At 44.0% G+C, this 20,986-nt stretch overlaps 1 protein-coding gene across 17 annotated transcripts in view; it reads left to right on the top strand.

The window, feature by feature from the left end:
- Nucleotides 1-18,249, top strand: part of grna (granulin a) — a 23,473-nt gene extending 5,224 nt beyond the window's left edge. The window contains exons 6-61 of one of the 17 annotated variants that reach the window (XM_035523837.1): nt 67-164; nt 330-483; nt 632-729; nt 895-1,048; nt 1,197-1,294; nt 1,460-1,613; nt 1,762-1,859; nt 2,083-2,236; nt 2,385-2,482; nt 2,648-2,801; nt 2,950-3,047; nt 3,308-3,461; nt 3,610-3,707; nt 3,931-4,084; nt 4,233-4,330; nt 4,496-4,649; nt 4,798-4,895; nt 5,156-5,309; nt 5,458-5,555; nt 5,779-5,932; nt 6,081-6,178; nt 6,344-6,497; nt 6,646-6,743; nt 7,004-7,157; nt 7,306-7,403; nt 7,569-7,722; nt 7,871-7,968; nt 8,134-8,287; nt 8,436-8,533; nt 8,699-8,852; nt 9,001-9,098; nt 9,359-9,512; nt 9,661-9,758; nt 9,982-10,135; nt 10,284-10,381; nt 10,642-10,795; nt 10,944-11,041; nt 11,302-11,455; nt 11,604-11,701; nt 11,925-12,078; nt 12,227-12,324; nt 12,490-12,643; nt 12,792-12,889; nt 13,113-13,266; nt 13,415-13,512; nt 13,678-13,831; nt 13,980-14,077; nt 14,301-14,454; nt 14,603-14,700; nt 14,866-15,019; nt 15,168-15,265; nt 15,526-15,679; nt 15,828-15,925; nt 16,091-16,351; nt 16,970-17,197; nt 17,566-18,249. In XM_035523837.1, the coding sequence (XP_035379730.1) occupies nt 67-164; nt 330-483; nt 632-729; nt 895-1,048; nt 1,197-1,294; nt 1,460-1,613; nt 1,762-1,859; nt 2,083-2,236; nt 2,385-2,482; nt 2,648-2,801; nt 2,950-3,047; nt 3,308-3,461; nt 3,610-3,707; nt 3,931-4,084; nt 4,233-4,330; nt 4,496-4,649; nt 4,798-4,895; nt 5,156-5,309; nt 5,458-5,555; nt 5,779-5,932; nt 6,081-6,178; nt 6,344-6,497; nt 6,646-6,743; nt 7,004-7,157; nt 7,306-7,403; nt 7,569-7,722; nt 7,871-7,968; nt 8,134-8,287; nt 8,436-8,533; nt 8,699-8,852; nt 9,001-9,098; nt 9,359-9,512; nt 9,661-9,758; nt 9,982-10,135; nt 10,284-10,381; nt 10,642-10,795; nt 10,944-11,041; nt 11,302-11,455; nt 11,604-11,701; nt 11,925-12,078; nt 12,227-12,324; nt 12,490-12,643; nt 12,792-12,889; nt 13,113-13,266; nt 13,415-13,512; nt 13,678-13,831; nt 13,980-14,077; nt 14,301-14,454; nt 14,603-14,700; nt 14,866-15,019; nt 15,168-15,265; nt 15,526-15,679; nt 15,828-15,925; nt 16,091-16,351; nt 16,970-17,197; nt 17,566-17,709 (7,283 nt within the window). In that variant the 3' untranslated portion in view covers nt 17,710-18,249. The remainder of the gene's footprint in view (nt 1-66; nt 165-329; nt 484-631; nt 730-894; nt 1,049-1,196; nt 1,295-1,459; nt 1,614-1,761; nt 1,860-2,082; nt 2,237-2,384; nt 2,483-2,647; nt 2,802-2,949; nt 3,048-3,307; nt 3,462-3,609; nt 3,708-3,930; nt 4,085-4,232; nt 4,331-4,495; nt 4,650-4,797; nt 4,896-5,155; nt 5,310-5,457; nt 5,556-5,778; nt 5,933-6,080; nt 6,179-6,343; nt 6,498-6,645; nt 6,744-7,003; nt 7,158-7,305; nt 7,404-7,568; nt 7,723-7,870; nt 7,969-8,133; nt 8,288-8,435; nt 8,534-8,698; nt 8,853-9,000; nt 9,099-9,358; nt 9,513-9,660; nt 9,759-9,981; nt 10,136-10,283; nt 10,382-10,641; nt 10,796-10,943; nt 11,042-11,301; nt 11,456-11,603; nt 11,702-11,924; nt 12,079-12,226; nt 12,325-12,489; nt 12,644-12,791; nt 12,890-13,112; nt 13,267-13,414; nt 13,513-13,677; nt 13,832-13,979; nt 14,078-14,300; nt 14,455-14,602; nt 14,701-14,865; nt 15,020-15,167; nt 15,266-15,525; nt 15,680-15,827; nt 15,926-16,090; nt 16,352-16,969; nt 17,198-17,565) is intronic. The other 16 variants (XM_035523848.1, XM_035523852.1, XM_035523855.1 and 13 more) reach the window with 16 other exon arrangements.
- The last annotated feature ends 2,737 nt before the right edge of the window (nt 18,250-20,986 follow it).

Here is a 20,986-nt window from a genome sequence, read left to right as displayed (position 1 = left end):
ACTTTCATGATTACCTCCTTACCATCAGTTATCACCTTTGGGGTCTACTTACTATTGTTTGTTTAGGGTCTGATGTTCCCTGTAATGACACTGTGGCCTGTCTTGATGGGAGCACATGTTGTAAGACTGCACAGGGAGACTGGGCTTGCTGTCCTATCCCTAAGGTAACTCTGTCCCTCTCTCACCCCCTCATATTTTTAGGAACACCTTTACAAATGCATCTTTGAGATCTTTTTCTGTGGTTAACTTTCCCATGCGTGGACCTGAGCATGCCTCCTGTGGATGTGGGGTTGAATGCCAATGTGGAGATATTTGTTCTCTTTTTGCAGGCAGTATGTTGTGAAGACTTCATCCACTGCTGTCCTCAAGGGAAAAAATGTAACCTTGCTGCTCAGACATGTGACGACGCCTCAGGTTCTGTTCCCTGGCTGAAGAAGGAACCCACACGACCTATAAGAGGACAGAAAGTTCCAGAAACCAAAGGTATGCAATTTAGCACAAAGGATCAACTCCATGGTTATTTGCAATTCTTTACAGGTCAGACTATTTAAGCTCCTGCCAACTCACTTTCATGTTTACCTTCTTACCATCAGTTATCACCTTTGGGGTCTACTTACTATTGTTTGTTTAGGGTCTGATGTTCCCTGTAATGACACTGTGGCCTGTCTTGATGGGAGCACATGTTGTAAGACTGCACAGGGAGACTGGGCTTGCTGTCCTATCCCTAAGGTAACTCTGTCCCTCTCTCACCCCCTCATATTTTTAGGAACACCTTTACAAATGCATCTTTGAGATGTTTTTCTGTGGTTAACTTTCCCATGCGTGGACCTGAGCATGCCTCCTGTGGATGTGGGGTTGAACGCCAATGTGGAGATATTTGTTCTCTTTTTGCAGGCAGTATGTTGTGAAGACTTCATCCACTGCTGTCCCCAAGGGACAAAGTGTAATCTTGCTGCTGAGACATGTGACGACGCCTCAGGTTCTGTTCCCTGGCTGAAGAAGGAACCCACCCGACCTATAAGAGGACAGAAAGTTCCAGAAACCAAAGGTATGCAATTTAGCACAAAGGATCAACTCCATGGTTTTTTCCAATTCTTTACAGGGCAGACTATTAAAGCTCCTGCCAACTCACTTTCATGATTACCTCCTTACCATCAGTTATCACCTTTGGGGTCTACTTACTATTGTTTGTTTAGGGTCTGATGTTCCCTGTAATGACACTGTGGCCTGTCTTGATGGGACCACATGTTGTAAGACTGCACAGGGAGACTGGGCTTGCTGTCCTATCCCTAAGGTAACCCTTTCCCTCTCTCACCCCCTCATATTTTTAGGAACACCTTTACAAATGCATCTTTTAGATCTTTTTCTGTGGTTAACTTTCCCATGCGTGGACCTGAGCATGCCTCCTGTGGATGTGGGGTTGAATGCCAATGTGGAGATATTTGTTCTCTTTTTGCAGGCAGTATGTTGTGAAGACTTCATCCACTGCTGTCCTCAAGGGAAAAAGTGTAACCTTGCTGCTCAGACATGTGACGACCCATTAGGCTCTGTTCCCTGGCTGAAGAAGGAACCCACCCGACCGATAAAAGGACAGAAAGTTCCTGAAACCAAGGGTATGTAATTGAACACATAGGATCAACTCCATGGTTATTTCCAATTCTTTACAGGGCATACTATTAAAGCTCCTGCCAACTCACTTTCATGATTACCTTCTTACCATCAGTTATCACCTTTGGGGTCTACTTACTATTGTTTGTTTAGGGTCTGATGTTCCCTGTAATGACACTGTGGCCTGTCTTGATGGGACCACATGTTGTAAGACTGCACAGGGAGACTGGGCTTGCTGTCCTCTCCCTCAGGTAACTCTGTCCCACCTTCACCCCTTTTCCTCTTCACCACTGATCATGTGCTCATTCTTCAGCTATGATGATACCTTATTTAAAAATGTTTTTAGGAACACCTTTACAAATGCATCTTTTAGATCTTTTTCTGTGGTTAACTTTCCCATTTGTGGACCTGAGCATGCCTCCTGTGGATGTGGGGTTGAACGCCAATGTGGAGATATTTGTTCTCTTTTTGCAGGCAGTATGTTGTGAAGACTTCATCCACTGCTGTCCCCAAGGGACAAAGTGTAATCTTGCTGCTGAGACATGTGACGACGCCTCAGGTTCTGTTCCCTGGCTGAAGAAGGAACCCACCCGACCTATAAGAGGACAGAAAGTTCCAGAAACCAAAGGTATGCAATTTAGCACAAAGGATCAACTCCATGGTTTTTTCCAATTCTTTACAGGGCAGACTATTAAAGCTCCTGCCAACTCACTTTCATGATTACCTCCTTACCATCAGTTATCACCTTTGGGGTCTACTTACTATTGTTTGTTTAGGGTCTGATGTTCCCTGTAATGACACTGTGGCCTGTCTTGATGGGACCACATGTTGTAAGACTGCACAGGGAGACTGGGCTTGCTGTCCTATCCCTAAGGTAACTCTGTCCCTCTCTCACCCCCTCATATTTTTAGGAAGACCTTTACAAATGCATCTTTGAGATCTTTTTCTGTGGTTAACTTTCCCATGCGTGGACCTGAGCATGCCTCCTGTGGATGTGGGGTTGAATGCCAATGTGGAGATATTTGTTCTCTTTTTGCAGGCAGTATGTTGTGAAGACTTCATCCACTGCTGTCCCCAAGGGACAAAGTGTAATCTTGCTGCTGAGACATGTGACGACACCTCAGGTTCTGTTCCCTGGCTGAAGAAGGAACCCACCCGACCTATAAGAGGACAGAAAGTTCCAGAAACCAAAGGTATGCAATTTAGCACAAAGGATCAACTCCATGGTTTTTTCCAATTCTTTACAGGGCAGACTATTAAAGCTCCTGCCAACTCACTTTCATGATTACCTCCTTACCATCAGTTATCACCTTTGGGGTCTACTTACTATTGTTTGTTTAGGGTCTGATGTTCCCTGTAATGACACTGTGGCCTGTCTTGATGGGACCACATGTTGTAAGACTGCACAGGGAGACTGGGCTTGCTGTCCTCTCCCTCAGGTAACTCTGTCCCACCTTCACCCCCTTTCCTCTTCACCACTGATCATGTGCTCATTCTTCAGCTAAAATGATACCTTATTTAAAAATGTCAGTCTTAACTAATTTAACAACCTTAATTCTCAGGACTTTTAGGAACACTTTTATAAATGCATCTTTGAGATCTTTTTCTGTGGTTAACTTTCCCATACGTGGTCCTGAGCATGCCTCCTGTGGATGTGGGGTTGAATGCCAATGTGGAGATATTTGTTCTCTTTTTGCAGGCAGTATGTTGTGAAGACTTCATCCACTGCTGTCCTCAAGGGAAAAAGTGTAACCTTGCTGCTCAGACATGTGACGACCCATTAGGCTCTGTTCCCTGGCTGAAGAAGGAACCCACCCGACCGATAAAAGGACAGAAAGTTCCTGAAACCAAGGGTATGTAATTGAACACATAGGATCAACTCCATGGTTATTTCCAATTCTTTACAGGGCATACTATTAAAGCTCCTGCCAACTCACTTTCATGATTACCTTCTTACCATCAGTTATCACCTTTGGGGTCTACTTACTATTGTTTGTTTAGGGTCTGATGTTCCCTGTAATGACACTGTGGCCTGTCTTGATGGGACCACATGTTGTAAGACTGCACAGGGAGACTGGGCTTGCTGTCCTCTCCCTCAGGTAACTCTGTCCCACCTTCACCCCTTTTCCTCTTCACCACTGATCATGTGCTCATTCTTCAGCTATGATGATACCTTATTTAAAAATGTTTTTAGGAACACCTTTACAAATGCATCTTTTAGATCTTTTTCTGTGGTTAACTTTCCCATTTGTGGACCTGAGCATGCCTCCTGTGGATGTGGGGTTGAACGCCAATGTGGAGATATTTGTTCTCTTTTTGCAGGCAGTATGTTGTGAAGACTTCATCCACTGCTGTCCCCAAGGGACAAAGTGTAATCTTGCTGCTGAGACATGTGACGACGCCTCAGGTTCTGTTCCCTGGCTGAAGAAGGAACCCACCCGACCTATAAGAGGACAGAAAGTTCCAGAAACCAAAGGTATGCAATTTAGCACAAAGGATCAACTCCATGGTTTTTTCCAATTCTTTACAGGGCAGACTATTAAAGCTCCTGCCAACTCACTTTCATGATTACCTCCTTACCATCAGTTATCACCTTTGGGGTCTACTTACTATTGTTTGTTTAGGGTCTGATGTTCCCTGTAATGACACTGTGGCCTGTCTTGATGGGACCACATGTTGTAAGACTGCACAGGGAGACTGGGCTTGCTGTCCTATCCCTAAGGTAACTCTGTCCCTCTCTCACCCCCTCATATTTTTAGGAAGACCTTTACAAATGCATCTTTGAGATCTTTTTCTGTGGTTAACTTTCCCATGCGTGGACCTGAGCATGCCTCCTGTGGATGTGGGGTTGAATGCCAATGTGGAGATATTTGTTCTCTTTTTGCAGGCAGTATGTTGTGAAGACTTCATCCACTGCTGTCCCCAAGGGACAAAGTGTAATCTTGCTGCTGAGACATGTGACGACACCTCAGGTTCTGTTCCCTGGCTGAAGAAGGAACCCACCCGACCTATAAGAGGACAGAAAGTTCCAGAAACCAAAGGTATGCAATTTAGCACAAAGGATCAACTCCATGGTTTTTTCCAATTCTTTACAGGGCAGACTATTAAAGCTCCTGCCAACTCACTTTCATGATTACCTCCTTACCATCAGTTATCACCTTTGGGGTCTACTTACTATTGTTTGTTTAGGGTCTGATGTTCCCTGTAATGACACTGTGGCCTGTCTTGATGGGACCACATGTTGTAAGACTGCACAGGGAGACTGGGCTTGCTGTCCTCTCCCTCAGGTAACTCTGTCCCACCTTCACCCCCTTTCCTCTTCACCACTGATCATGTGCTCATTCTTCAGCTAAAATGATACCTTATTTAAAAATGTCAGTCTTAACTAATTTAACAACCTTAATTCTCAGGACTTTTAGGAACACTTTTATAAATGCATCTTTGAGATCTTTTTCTGTGGTTAACTTTCCCATACGTGGTCCTGAGCATGCCTCCTGTGGATGTGGGGTTGAATGCCAATGTGGAGATATTTGTTCTCTTTTTGCAGGCAGTATGTTGTGAAGACTTCATCCACTGCTGTCCTCAAGGGAAAAAGTGTAACCTTGCTGCTCAGACATGTGACGACCCATTAGGCTCTGTTCCCTGGCTGAAGAAGGAACCCACCCGACCAATAAAAGGACAGAAAGTTCCTGAAACCAAGGGTATGTAATTGAACACATAGGATCAACTCCATGGTTATTTCCAATTCTTTACAGGGCATACTATTAAAGCTCCTGCCAACTCACTTTCATGATTACCTTCTTACCATCAGTTATCACCTTTGGGGTCTACTTACTATTGTTTGTTTAGGGTCTGATGTTCCCTGTAATGACACTGTGGCCTGTCTTGATGGGACCACATGTTGTAAGACTGCACAGGGAGACTGGGCTTGCTGTCCTCTCCCTCAGGTAACTCTGTCCCACCTTCACCCCTTTTCCTCTTCACCACTGATCATGTGCTCATTCTTCAGCTATGATGATACCTTATTTAAAAATGTTTTTAGGAACACCTTTACAAATGCATCTTTTAGATCTTTTTCTGTGGTTAACTTTCCCATTTGTGGACCTGAGCATGCCTCCTGTGGATGTGGGGTTGAACGCCAATGTGGAGATATTTGTTCTCTTTTTGCAGGCAGTATGTTGTGAAGACTTCATCCACTGCTGTCCCCAAGGGACAAAGTGTAATCTTGCTGCTGAGACATGTGACGACGCCTCAGGTTCTGTTCCCTGGCTGAAGAAGGAACCCACCCGACCTATAAGAGGACAGAAAGTTCCAGAAACCAAAGGTATGCAATTTAGCACAAAGGATCAACTCCATGGTTTTTTCCAATTCTTTACAGGGCAGACTATTAAAGCTCCTGCCAACTCACTTTCATGATTACCTCCTTACCATCAGTTATCACCTTTGGGGTCTACTTACTATTGTTTGTTTAGGGTCTGATGTTCCCTGTAATGACACTGTGGCCTGTCTTGATGGGACCACATGTTGTAAGACTGCACAGGGAGACTGGGCTTGCTGTCCTATCCCTAAGGTAACCCTTTCCCTCTCTCACCCCCTCATATTTTTAGGAACACCTTTACAAATGCATCTTTTAGATCTTTTTCTGTGGTTAACTTTCCCATGCGTGGACCTGAGCATGCCTCCTGTGGATGTGGGGTTGAATGCCAATGTGGAGATATTTGTTCTCTTTTTGCAGGCAGTATGTTGTGAAGACTTCATCCACTGCTGTCCCCAAGGGACAAAGTGTAATCTTGCTGCTGAGACATGTGACGACACCTCAGGTTCTGTTCCCTGGCTGAAGAAGGAACCCACCCGACCTATAAGAGGACAGAAAGTTCCAGAAACCAAAGGTATGCAATTTAGCACAAAGGATCAACTCCATGGTTTTTTCCAATTCTTTACAGGGCAGACTATTAAAGCTCCTGCCAACTCACTTTCATGATTACCTCCTTACCATCAGTTATCACCTTTGGGGTCTACTTACTATTGTTTGTTTAGGGTCTGATGTTCCCTGTAATGACACTGTGGCCTGTCTTGATGGGACCACATGTTGTAAGACTGCACAGGGAGACTGGGCTTGCTGTCCTCTCCCTCAGGTAACTCTGTCCCACCTTCACCCCCTTTCCTCTTCACCACTGATCATGTGCTCATTCTTCAGCTAAAATGATACCTTATTTAAAAATGTCAGTCTTAACTAATTTAACAACCTTAATTCTCAGGACTTTTAGGAACACTTTTATAAATGCATCTTTGAGATCTTTTTCTGTGGTTAACTTTCCCATACGTGGTCCTGAGCATGCCTCCTGTGGATGTGGGGTTGAATGCCAATGTGGAGATATTTGTTCTCTTTTTGCAGGCAGTATGTTGTGAAGACTTCATCCACTGCTGTCCTCAAGGGAAAAAGTGTAACCTTGCTGCTCAGACATGTGACGACCCATTAGGCTCTGTTCCCTGGCTGAAGAAGGAACCCACCCGACCAATAAAAGGACAGAAAGTTCCTGAAACCAAGGGTATGTAATTGAACACATAGGATCAACTCCATGGTTATTTCCAATTCTTTACAGGGCATACTATTAAAGCTCCTGCCAACTCACTTTCATGATTACCTTCTTACCATCAGTTATCACCTTTGGGGTCTACTTACTATTGTTTGTTTAGGGTCTGATGTTCCCTGTAATGACACTGTGGCCTGTCTTGATGGGACCACATGTTGTAAGACTGCACAGGGAGACTGGGCTTGCTGTCCTATCCCTAAGGTAACTCTGTCCCTCTCTCACCCCCTCATATTTTTAGGAACACCTTTACAAATGCATCTTTGAGATCTTTTTCTGTGGTTAACTTTCCCATGCGTGGACCTGAGCATGCCTCCTGTGGATGTGGGGTTGAATGCCAATGTGGAGATATTTGTTCTCTTTTTGCAGGCAGTATGTTGTGAAGACTTCATCCACTGCTGTCCCCAAGGGACAAAGTGTAATCTTGCTGCTGAGACATGTGACGACGCCTCAGGTTCTGTTCCCTGGCTGAAGAAGGAACCCACCCGACCAATAAAAGGACAGAAAGTTCCTGAAACCAAGGGTATGTAATTGAACACATAGGATCAACTCCATGGTTATTTCCAATTCTTTACAGGGCATACTATTAAAGCTCCTGCCAACTCACTTTCATGATTACCTTCTTACCATCAGTTATCACCTTTGGGGTCTACTTACTATTGTTTGTTTAGGGTCTGATGTTCCCTGTAATGACACTGTGGCCTGTCTTGATGGGACCACATGTTGTAAGACTGCACAGGGAGACTGGGCTTGCTGTCCTATCCCTAAGGTAACTCTGTCCCTCTCTCACCCCCTCATATTTTTAGGAACACCTTTACAAATGCATCTTTGAGATCTTTTTCTGTGGTTAACTTTCCCATGCGTGGACCTGAGCATGCCTCCTGTGGATGTGGGGTTGAATGCCAATGTGGAGATATTTGTTCTCTTTTTGCAGGCAGTATGTTGTGAAGACTTCATCCACTGCTGTCCCCAAGGGACAAAGTGTAATCTTGCTGCTGAGACATGTGACGACGCCTCAGGTTCTGTTCCCTGGCTGAAGAAGGAACCCACCCGACCTATAAGAGGACAGAAAGTTCCAGAAACCAAAGGTATGCAATTTAGCACAAAGGATCAACTCCATGGTTTTTTCCAATTCTTTACAGGGCAGACTATTAAAGCTCCTGCCAACTCACTTTCATGATTACCTCCTTACCATCAGTTATCACCTTTGGGGTCTACTTACTATTGTTTGTTTAGGGTCTGATGTTCCCTGTAATGACACTGTGGCCTGTCTTGATGGGACCACATGTTGTAAGACTGCACAGGGAGACTGGGCTTGCTGTCCTATCCCTAAGGTAACTCTGTCCCTCTCTCACCCCCTCATATTTTTAGGAAGACCTTTACAAATGCATCTTTGAGATCTTTTTCTGTGGTTAACTTTCCCATGCGTGGACCTGAGCATGCCTCCTGTGGATGTGGGGTTGAATGCCAATGTGGAGATATTTGTTCTCTTTTTGCAGGCAGTATGTTGTGAAGACTTCATCCACTGCTGTCCCCAAGGGACAAAGTGTAATCTTGCTGCTGAGACATGTGACGACACCTCAGGTTCTGTTCCCTGGCTGAAGAAGGAACCCACCCGACCTATAAGAGGACAGAAAGTTCCAGAAACCAAAGGTATGCAATTTAGCACAAAGGATCAACTCCATGGTTTTTTCCAATTCTTTACAGGGCAGACTATTAAAGCTCCTGCCAACTCACTTTCATGATTACCTCCTTACCATCAGTTATCACCTTTGGGGTCTACTTACTATTGTTTGTTTAGGGTCTGATGTTCCCTGTAATGACACTGTGGCCTGTCTTGATGGGACCACATGTTGTAAGACTGCACAGGGAGACTGGGCTTGCTGTCCTCTCCCTCAGGTAACTCTGTCCCACCTTCACCCCCTTTCCTCTTCACCACTGATCATGTGCTCATTCTTCAGCTAAAATGATACCTTATTTAAAAATGTCAGTCTTAACTAATTTAACAACCTTAATTCTCAGGACTTTTAGGAACACTTTTATAAATGCATCTTTGAGATCTTTTTCTGTGGTTAACTTTCCCATACGTGGTCCTGAGCATGCCTCCTGTGGATGTGGGGTTGAATGCCAATGTGGAGATATTTGTTCTCTTTTTGCAGGCAGTATGTTGTGAAGACTTCATCCACTGCTGTCCTCAAGGGAAAAAGTGTAACCTTGCTGCTCAGACATGTGACGACCCATTAGGCTCTGTTCCCTGGCTGAAGAAGGAACCCACCCGACCAATAAAAGGACAGAAAGTTCCTGAAACCAAGGGTATGTAATTGAACACATAGGATCAACTCCATGGTTATTTCCAATTCTTTACAGGGCATACTATTAAAGCTCCTGCCAACTCACTTTCATGATTACCTTCTTACCATCAGTTATCACCTTTGGGGTCTACTTACTATTGTTTGTTTAGGGTCTGATGTTCCCTGTAATGACACTGTGGCCTGTCTTGATGGGACCACATGTTGTAAGACTGCACAGGGAGACTGGGCTTGCTGTCCTCTCCCTCAGGTAACTCTGTCCCACCTTCACCCCTTTTCCTCTTCACCACTGATCATGTGCTCATTCTTCAGCTATGATGATACCTTATTTAAAAATGTTTTTAGGAACACCTTTACAAATGCATCTTTTAGATCTTTTTCTGTGGTTAACTTTCCCATTTGTGGACCTGAGCATGCCTCCTGTGGATGTGGGGTTGAACGCCAATGTGGAGATATTTGTTCTCTTTTTGCAGGCAGTATGTTGTGAAGACTTCATCCACTGCTGTCCCCAAGGGACAAAGTGTAATCTTGCTGCTGAGACATGTGATGACGCCTCAGGTTCTGTTCCCTGGCTGAAGAAGGAACCCACCCGACCTATAAGAGGACAGAAAGTTCCAGAAACCAAAGGTATGCAATTTAGCACAAAGGATCAACTCCATGGTTTTTTCCAATTCTTTACAGGGCAGACTATTAAAGCTCCTGCCAACTCACTTTCATGATTACCTCCTTACCATCAGTTATCACCTTTGGGGTCTACTTACTATTGTTTGTTTAGGGTCTGATGTTCCCTGTAATGACACTGTGGCCTGTCTTGATGGGACCACATGTTGTAAGACTGCACAGGGAGACTGGGCTTGCTGTCCTCTCCCTCAGGTAACTCTGTCCCACCTTCACCCCCTTTCCTCTTCACCACTGATCATGTGCTCATTCTTCAGCTAAAATGATACCTTATTTAAAAATGTCAGTCTTAACTAATTTAACAACCTTAATTCTCAGGACTTTTAGGAACACTTTTATAAATGCATCTTTGAGATCTTTTTCTGTGGTTAACTTTCCCATACGTGGTCCTGAGCATGCCTCCTGTGGATGTGGGGTTGAATGCCAATGTGGAGATATTTGTTCTCTTTTTGCAGGCAGTATGTTGTGAAGACTTCATCCACTGCTGTCCTCAAGGGAAAAAGTGTAACCTTGCTGCTCAGACATGTGACGACCCATTAGGCTCTGTTCCCTGGCTGAAGAAGGAACCCACCCGACCAATAAAAGGACAGAAAGTTCCTGAAACCAAGGGTATGTAATTGAACACATAGGATCAACTCCATGGTTATTTCCAATTCTTTACAGGGCATACTATTAAAGCTCCTGCCAACTCACTTTCATGATTACCTTCTTACCATCAGTTATCACCTTTGGGGTCTACTTACTATTGTTTGTTTAGGGTCTGATGTTCCCTGTAATGACACTGTGGCCTGTCTTGATGGGACCACATGTTGTAAGACTGCACAGGGAGACTGGGCTTGCTGTCCTCTCCCTCAGGTAACTCTGTCCCACCTTCACCCCCTTTCCTCTTCACCACTGATCATGTGCTCATTCTTCAGCTAAAATGATACCTTATTTAAAAATGTCAGTCTTAACTAATTTAACAACCTTAATTCTCAGGACTTTTAGGAACACTTTTATAAATGCATCTTTGAGATCTTTTTCTGTGGTTAACTTTCCCATACGTGGTCCTGAGCATGCCTCCTGTGGATGTGGGGTTGAATGCCAATGTGGAGATATTTGTTCTCTTTTTGCAGGCAGTATGTTGTGAAGACTTCATCCACTGCTGTCCTCAAGGGAAAAAGTGTAACCTTGCTGCTCAGACATGTGACGACCCATTAGGCTCTGTTCCCTGGCTGAAGAAGGAACCCACCCGACCAATAAAAGGACAGAAAGTTCCTGAAACCAAGGGTATGTAATTGAACACATAGGATCAACTCCATGGTTATTTCCAATTCTTTACAGGGCATACTATTAAAGCTCCTGCCAACTCACTTTCATGATTACCTTCTTACCATCAGTTATCACCTTTGGGGTCTACTTACTATTGTTTGTTTAGGGTCTGATGTTCCCTGTAATGACACTGTGGCCTGTCTTGATGGGACCACATGTTGTAAGACTGCACAGGGAGACTGGGCTTGCTGTCCTCTCCCTCAGGTAACTCTGTCCCACCTTCACCCCTTTTCCTCTTCACCACTGATCATGTGCTCATTCTTCAGCTATGATGATACCTTATTTAAAAATGTTTTTAGGAACACCTTTACAAATGCATCTTTTAGATCTTTTTCTGTGGTTAACTTTCCCATGCGTGGACCTGAGCATGCCTCCTGTGGATGTGGGGTTGAATGCCAATGTGGAGATATTTGTTCTCTTTTTGCAGGCAGTATGTTGTGAAGACTTCATCCACTGCTGTCCTCAAGGGAAAAAGTGTAACCTTGCTGCTCAGACATGTGACGACCCATTAGGCTCTGTTCCCTGGCTGAAGAAGGAACCCACCCGACCGATAAAAGGACAGAAAGTTCCTGAAACCAAGGGTATGTAATTGAACACATAGGATCAACTCCATGGTTATTTCCAATTCTTTACAGGGCATACTATTAAAGCTCCTGCCAACTCACTTTCATGATTACCTTCTTACCATCAGTTATCACCTTTGGGGTCTACTTACTATTGTTTGTTTAGGGTCTGATGTTCCCTGTAATGACACTGTGGCCTGTCTTGATGGGACCACATGTTGTAAGACTGCACAGGGAGACTGGGCTTGCTGTCCTATCCCTAAGGTAACCCTTTCCCTCTCTCACCCCCTCATATTTTTAGGAAGACCTTTACAAATGCATCTTTGAGATCTTTTTCTGTGGTTAACTTTCCCATGCGTGGACCTGAGCATGCCTCCTGTGGATGTGGGGTTGAATGCCAATGTGGAGATATTTGTTCTCTTTTTGCAGGCAGTATGTTGTGAAGACTTCATCCACTGCTGTCCCCAAGGGACAAAGTGTAATCTTGCTGCTGAGACATGTGACGACCCATTAGGCTCTGTTCCCTGGCTGAAGAAGGAACCCACCCGACCAATAAAAGGACAGAAAGTTCCTGAAACCAAGGGTATGTAATTGAACACATAGGATCAACTCCATGGTTATTTCCAATTCTTTACAGGGCATACTATTAAAGCTCCTGCCAACTCACTTTCATGATTACCTTCTTACCATCAGTTATCACCTTTGGGGTCTACTTACTATTGTTTGTTTAGGGTCTGATGTTCCCTGTAATGACACTGTGGCCTGTCTTGATGGGACCACATGTTGTAAGACTGCACAGGGAGACTGGGCTTGCTGTCCTCTCCCTCAGGTAACTCTGTCCCACCTTCACCCCCTTTCCTCTTCACCACTGATCATGTGCTCATTCTTCAGCTATGATGATACCTTATTTAAAAATGTTTTTAGGAACACCTTTACAAATGCATCTTTTAGATCTTTTTCTGTGGTTAACTTTCCCATTTGTGGACCTGAGCATGCCTCCTGTGGATGTGGGGTTGAACGCCAATGTGGAGATATTTGTTCTCTTTTTGCAGGCAGTATGTTGTGAAGACTTCATCCACTGTTGTCCCCAAGGGACAAAGTGTAATCTTGCTGCTGAGACATGTGACGACGCCTCAGGTTCTGTTCCCTGGCTGAAGAAGGAACCCACCCGACCTATAAGAGGACAGAAAGTTCCAGAAACCAAAGGTATGCAATTTAGCACAAAGGATCAACTCCATGGTTTTTTCCAATTCTTTACAGGGCAGACTATTAAAGCTCCTGCCAACTCACTTTCATGATTACCTCCTTACCATCAGTTATCACCTTTGGGGTCTACTTACTATTGTTTGTTTAGGGTCTGATGTTCCCTGTAATGACACTGTGGCCTGTCTTGATGGGACCACATGTTGTAAGACTGCACAGGGAGACTGGGCTTGCTGTCCTATCCCTAAGGTAACTCTGTCCCTCTCTCACCCCCTCATATTTTTAGGAAGACCTTTACAAATGCATCTTTGAGATCTTTTTCTGTGGTTAACTTTCCCATGCGTGGACCTGAGCATGCCTCCTGTGGATGTGGGGTTGAATGCCAATGTGGAGATATTTGTTCTCTTTTTGCAGGCAGTATGTTGTGAAGACTTCATCCACTGCTGTCCCCAAGGGACAAAGTGTAATCTTGCTGCTGAGACATGTGACGACGCCTCAGGTTCTGTTCCCTGGCTGAAGAAGGAACCCACCCGACCTATAAGAGGACAGAAAGTTCCTGAAACCAAGGGTATGTAATTGAACACATAGGATCAACTCCATGGTTATTTCCAATTCTTTACAGGGCATACTATTAAAGCTCCTGCCAACTCACTTTCATGATTACCTTCTTACCATCAGTTATCACCTTTGGGGTCTACTTACTATTGTTTGTTTAGGGTCTGATGTTCCCTGTAATGACACTGTGGCCTGTCTTGATGGGACCACATGTTGTAAGACTGCACAGGGAGACTGGGCTTGCTGTCCTCTCCCTCAGGTAACTCTGTCCCACCTTCACCCCCTTTCCTCTTCACCACTGATCATGTGCTCATTCTTCAGCTATGATGATACCTTATTTAAAAATGTTTTTAGGAACACCTTTACAAATGCATCTTTTAGATCTTTTTCTGTGGTTAACTTTCCCATTTGTGGACCTGAGCATGCCTCCTGTGGATGTGGGGTTGAACGCCAATGTGGAGATATTTGTTCTCTTTTTGCAGGCAGTATGTTGTGAAGACTTCATCCACTGTTGTCCCCAAGGGACAAAGTGTAATCTTGCTGCTGAGACATGTGACGACGCCTCAGGTTCTGTTCCCTGGCTGAAGAAGGAACCCACCCGACCTATAAGAGGACAGAAAGTTCCAGAAACCAAAGGTATGCAATTTAGCACAAAGGATCAACTCCATGGTTTTTTCCAATTCTTTACAGGGCAGACTATTAAAGCTCCTGCCAACTCACTTTCATGATTACCTCCTTACCATCAGTTATCACCTTTGGGGTCTACTTACTATTGTTTGTTTAGGGTCTGATGTTCCCTGTAATGACACTGTGGCCTGTCTTGATGGGACCACATGTTGTAAGACTGCACAGGGAGACTGGGCTTGCTGTCCTATCCCTAAGGTAACTCTGTCCCTCTCTCACCCCCTCATATTTTTAGGAAGACCTTTACAAATGCATCTTTGAGATCTTTTTCTGTGGTTAACTTTCCCATGCGTGGACCTGAGCATGCCTCCTGTGGATGTGGGGTTGAATGCCAATGTGGAGATATTTGTTCTCTTTTTGCAGGCAGTATGTTGTGAAGACTTCATCCACTGCTGTCCCCAAGGGACAAAGTGTAATCTTGCTGCTGAGACATGTGACGACGCCTCAGGTTCTGTTCCCTGGCTGAAGAAGGAACCCACCCGACCTATAAGAGGACAGAAAGTTCCAGAAACCAAAGGTATGCAATTTAGCACAAAGGATCAACTCCATGGTTTTTTCCAATTCTTTACAGGGCAGACTATTAAAGCTCCTGCCAACTCACTTTCATGATTACCTCCTTACCATCAGTTATCACCTTTGGGGTCTACTTACTATTGTTTGTTTAGGGTCTGATGTTCCCTGTAATGACACTGTGGCCTGTCTTGATGGGACCACATGTTGTAAGACTGCACAGGGAGACTGGGCTTGCTGTCCTCTCCCTCAGGTAACTCTGTCCCACCTTCACCCCCTTTCCTCTTCACCACTGATCATGTGCTCATTCTTCAGCTAAAATGATACCTTATTTAAAAATGTCAGTCTTAACTAATTTAACAACCTTAATTCTCAGGACTTTTAGGAACACTTTTATAAATGCATCTTTGAGATCTTTTTCTGTGGTTAACTTTCCCATACGTGGTCCTGAGCATGCCTCCTGTGGATGTGGGGTTGAATGCCAATGTGGAGATATTTGTTCTCTTTTTGCAGGCAGTATGTTGTGAAGACTTCATCCACTGCTGTCCCCAAGGGACAAAGTGTAATCTTGCTGCTGAGACATGTGATGACGCCTCAGGTTCTGTTCCCTGGCTGAAGAAGGAACCCACCCGACCTATAAGAGGACAGAAAGTTCCAGAAACCAAAGGTATGCAATTTAGCACAAAGGATCAACTCCATGGTTTTTTCCAATTCTTTACAGGTCAGACTATTAAAGCTCCTGCCAACTCATTTTCATGTTTACCTTCTTACCATCAGTTATCACCTTTGGGGTCTACTTACTGTTGTTTGTTTAGGGTCTGATGTTCCCTGTAATGACACTGTGGCCTGTCTTGATGGGACCACATGTTGTAAGACTGCACAGGGAGACTGGGCTTGCTGTCCTCTCCCTCAGGTAACTCTGTCCCTCTCTCACCCCCTCATATTTTTAGGAACACTTTTATAAATGCATCTTTGAGATCTTTTTCTGTGGTTAACTTTCCCATGCGTGGTCCTGAGCATGCCTCCTGTGGATGTGGGGTTGAATGCCAATGTGGAGATATTTGTTCTCTTTTTGCAGGCAGTATGTTGTGAAGACTTCATCCACTGCTGTCCTCAAGGGAAAAAGTGTAACCTTGCTGCTCAGACATGTGATGACCCATTAGGTTCTGTGCCCTGGCTGAAGAAGGAATCCACACATCCCAGACAAGATTGGAAGCCATTGGGTAAAGGTCACAATTCATCAGGCGACATTCCCTGTGACTCCAGCCATTCCTGCCCTGATTCCACTACTTGCTGTAAAGATGTTGATGCAAACTGGAAGTGTTGCCCTTTTCCTCAGGTACCATTTCCTATTGCATCTCCACTTGATCCTTTGTGAATATATGCAAATGAATAAGTGCTTTGCATTTCACAGCCGTCCTCTCAGAAAAATAGAGGTTTTTGTAGTCTCCATGCCTTTTCCTTTGTGAATTCATGATCTCTTTCAGGTTCCATTTATTTTTAAGTTTTATTTCAGTTTTGTACATGGTCTTGACTATTATTCAACAGTAAGGCAAACAATGAGTTGTCACCTGATTTTGAGAGCAAAACACAGAAACATATCAAAGTCACCATGATGTCTTTCAATAAATACCGCAAATTCAGACCGACTGAACAGAGTCCCACCCTCATGGGTGAGGATCACATGGACTGTATGGAATCACATGGACATAGAAAAGAACAAAAAGCAACTAGTTACATTTTTTTAAAACAAAAACAAGTTAAAATATATATAGGCAATAATATACCTTGGGACCACTTACTATTCACTTAAACAGTTAAACACTTGGTATTACAAAGGTCACTGGAAAACACCAACAGAGATGGTTTCCTGTTAGTAATCACTCTTCCTGGTTTTCTGGTACTATTGCAATGCGGTACTTGCCACTACAGTTTATTCTTGGTTTTGACTTCCCAGGCTATCTGCTGCTCTGATGGAGAGCACTGCTGTCCGCCTGGCTACTCCTGTGATGTGGACTCAGGGTCCTGTGTGAAGACCATCTGGCAAGAGACGGAGACAGTTCCCTTAAACTACATTCATAGCCTCCAAAATGACATCCAGTGTGATGATGAATTTAGCTGCAAAGACACCGAGACCTGCTGTAAGGCATCTCAGACTACCTGGGCCTGTTGCCCAGTGCTGAAGGTGAAGTACCAAATGCATATCTTTCTTTTCTTTTGTTTAAATCAGATGGATTAGGACATTTGGCTGATAGCTAGTGCATTTGTTGCAATGAGGAACGGAGATTATCTCCACATCTTAACCGATGGTACAGAAACTGCAGAGACACAAAAGAAAATCACAGTATTCACTATTGGTTACCTGACATTAGTGTTTAAGTTTAGGTGAAGGCTACACGTCTCTGTTGACTCTCCAGTGGAATATACTCACCTCCATTTACCTCTCCTCCTCTCTCTCTCTCCATCCCCCTCTCTACCTCCCTCTATCCCACCTCTCTATTTCCCTGCATCCCCCTCTCTTCTCCCCTCTCTCCCACCATGTCTCATCTGCAGGCTGTGTGCTGCAGTGACATGGAGCACTGCTGTCCAGCAGGGTACACCTGTGTAGAAGGTGGCCAGTGTGCCCAGACAACAGACTTCAGCTGGGACAACTGGCAAGTGTTCTTCTCCAAGAAGAAACAAGTTGTTGTCCTATGAGCTCAACTCAGCTCGTCCTATTGATTTATGACACAACTAAATCACCAAAGAGTACCATATTAAAATTACACTAATCGGGGTATATATAATCAAGAAATACACATTAAGAAGAATGATTTTTTATGGAAGAAATAAAAGGATCAGACTGATGATTGTCACTTGAAGATCTACTTGCACTATACATCTCACTGACCATTATTCTATGGTCAGTGAGTGTTATAACTCTATTCAGAAGGAACATCTTTGTTAGCATTTTCAGTATCGCATTGTCTTTTTTCCGGAGAACACGCTGTTTGATGCAACTTGGAGTAATGGAAGCTATATAGTGTTTAAACACCTCATACTTGATATAAAAATGTACTCTTCTCTTACATTCCTTGTTTTAAGAAATTAGGTGAAGTTTTTGAGGATCACAAAAAATGCATCATGGTGAACATTGTTATAGTTTTGTAACTGCTTAGTAGCTACAATAACCTACTAACTGTGTTGACTGTAGAAATCTAGTGCTTCAAGCTAAATAAATCTAATTCAATATATGTACACTTACAGCTTACAGGCGCATGTATTTTAGCTACATAGGCCTATATATAAATATCATACATTTATCTTTCTACATTGATTTAAAAATGTAATTTGAATGACGAACCATTCTGCTGCCGAAAAATGAAAGGTAGATTTATCAATTTATGGCTGACCTCCAGTAACTGCTTGGCATGAATGGATTTTGTGCCACATTGGCATGGTTTCCATTTATTTACATTTAGATTTACATTTACATTTATGGCATTCAGCAGATGCTCTTATCCAGAGCGACTTACAAAATTGCTTTGTCATTTACCTGCAGAATACATCCTAGCCAGTACTGCAAGTTAGAGTCCAATATACAAATGATCTAGAATACTGTAGAAATACCGGGATCACTGCTGATGCCTAGAAGTACAAAATACATAAGGTCTCTCAAACAACAAAAAGTGTAATAAACAATAAGGGTTAGTTTGTTAAACAACATCAGTGTAATAAACAACCCTACAATAAGTAATTAATTTAGTTAGTCAGAATAGGAGCAGGATCAGTTGTCATTTAAATATTCCACAATTCGATGGGTCTTCAGTCTGTGTTTGAAGACTGCAAGGGACTTTGCTGTCCAGACAGCAAGTGGGAGTTCATTCCACCATCTTGAAGCTAGGACAGAAAATAGTCTCAATGCTTGTCGTTCATGAGACCTGAAGCAAGGTATTTCAAGCCGAGCCATACTTGAAGTTTGAAGTACTTGAGGTGCAGATCAGGCTTTGACCATTGACCTCATGTATGAAGGGGCTGGTCCATTTTTGGCTTTGTAGGCAACCATCAAGGTTTTAAATCTGATGCCTGCAGATACTGAGAGCTAATGAAGGGAGCGCAGCAGTGGAGTGACATGTGTGAACTTGGGAAGATTGAAGACCAGTCGTGCTGCTGCATTCTGGACAAGTTGTAGAGGTCTGGCTCTTAGAGGAAAACCAGCAAGTAGCGAGTTGCAGTAGTCTAGCTTTGAGATCACAAGAGATTGTACAAGCACCTGGGTATCTTCCTGCAAGAGAAAGGGTCGAATCCTTCGTATGTTACAAAGGAGAACTCTATAAAACCAGGTTAGATTAGAAACATGAGTTGAGAACGACAACTGGTTGTCCAAAGTTATGCTCAGGCTACGGGCAGCTTCAGATGGTGATACCAGGGAGTTCTCGAAGGAAACTGTGAGATCATGGTAAGAGTTGTGAGTACTTAGGATGTATAGAAGCTCAGTTTTACTGGGGTTGAGCTTCAAGTGGTAGGCTGTCATCCGTGAGGCAATGTCAGTCAAGCATGCTGAGATACGTCTGGAGACCTGCGTGTCAGAGGGTGGAAAAGAAATAAATAATTGAGTGTCATCAGCATAGCAGTGGTAGGAGAAACCATGAGAAGATATTACATCACCAAGAGAATGCGTATACAAAGAAAAGAGAAGGAGGCCTAATACTGAGCCTTGTGGAACACCAGTGGAGAGTCTACACGGTTTGGATGTGGATCCTTTCCATGTCACCTGATTGGACCGTCCCTCCAGATAGGACTGAAACCATCTCCAAGCAGAGCCAGTCACACCAAGCCTGGAGAGAACAGAGAGGAGAATGTTGTGGTTCACTGTGTCAAAGTCTGCCGAAAGGTCTAGAAGAATCAAAACAGTCTGGCAACTTTAGCAGCATGAAGTTTCTCCATTACTGCTATGAGGACTGTATCTGTAGAATGTGTCGGTTTGTAGCCAGACTGATTGGGATCATGCAGCTGGTTCTGGGTGAGAAAAAGAGACAATTGATTGTAAACTGCTCATTCATTCATGAGTGGCATATGCTACTTGGCCGACCTGACCTGACCTGACGTCCCAGTTGTGGGTAAATCGCATCATAGGAAAACAAACCACATGCGATAAAAGCATGGCAAACATTATAGGATGGTAAAATTATAGTTATTTTCTGTTCCTGTCTCAAAACCGAGCCTTTATTTCGGTTGTCAACGGTACGTTCACAGTATAGCACTTTGTCAATTAAGCAGATCTACATACACACTGGAAACTAATCTGCTACATCCCTAATATCCACCCTAATATCAACCCCCCCATTGAGGCTACTGGTACTTGGTACCCACACTAAAACAAATTGATTTAAGCGGGGAAACACACTCATAAAGGGTCTCAAGCCACTCTGTAGGCCCACACCCTTCCCTTAACCTACTCCCACACCAAATAAGTGAAAATATCTACAATCACTAGAGACATTTGAAGGTGGTGGGACCAGACGGTATCTGCGGGAGAGTCCTTAAAGCCTGCGCAGACCAGCTAGCACCGGTATTCACCGACATCTCCAATCTCTCCCTGACGCTCGGTATCGTCCCGTCCAGCTTCAAGCGATCCACCATCGTCCCCATCCGGAAGAAATCTCGACCCTCCGGCCTCAATGACTACTGCCCTGTTGCCCTCACATCAGTCGTGATGAAGCGCTTTGAAAAGCTAGTCAGAGATTTCATCAAATCTTCACTGCCAGCCTCCATGGACCCACTGCAGTTTGCAGACCGCCACAACCGCTCCACTGATGATGCAATTGCAAATTTGCTCTACACCACACTGACCCACCTGGACAAAGGGAGGGGTAATTATTTTAAAATGCTGTTTTTCAACTACAGTTCAGCATTTAACACTATCATCCCCTCCCTACTCACTACTAAGTTGGAGGATCTAGGACTGCATACATCCCTGTGCGACTGGAGCTCC

The sequence above is a fragment of the Electrophorus electricus genome, chromosome 1 (assembly GCF_013358815.1).
Source record: "Electrophorus electricus isolate fEleEle1 chromosome 1, fEleEle1.pri, whole genome shotgun sequence".
Lineage (NCBI taxonomy): Eukaryota > Metazoa > Chordata > Actinopteri > Gymnotiformes > Gymnotidae > Electrophorus > Electrophorus electricus.
Note: the sequence above shows the minus strand (reverse complement) of the source record. Positions and strands in the feature narration are given on the sequence as shown.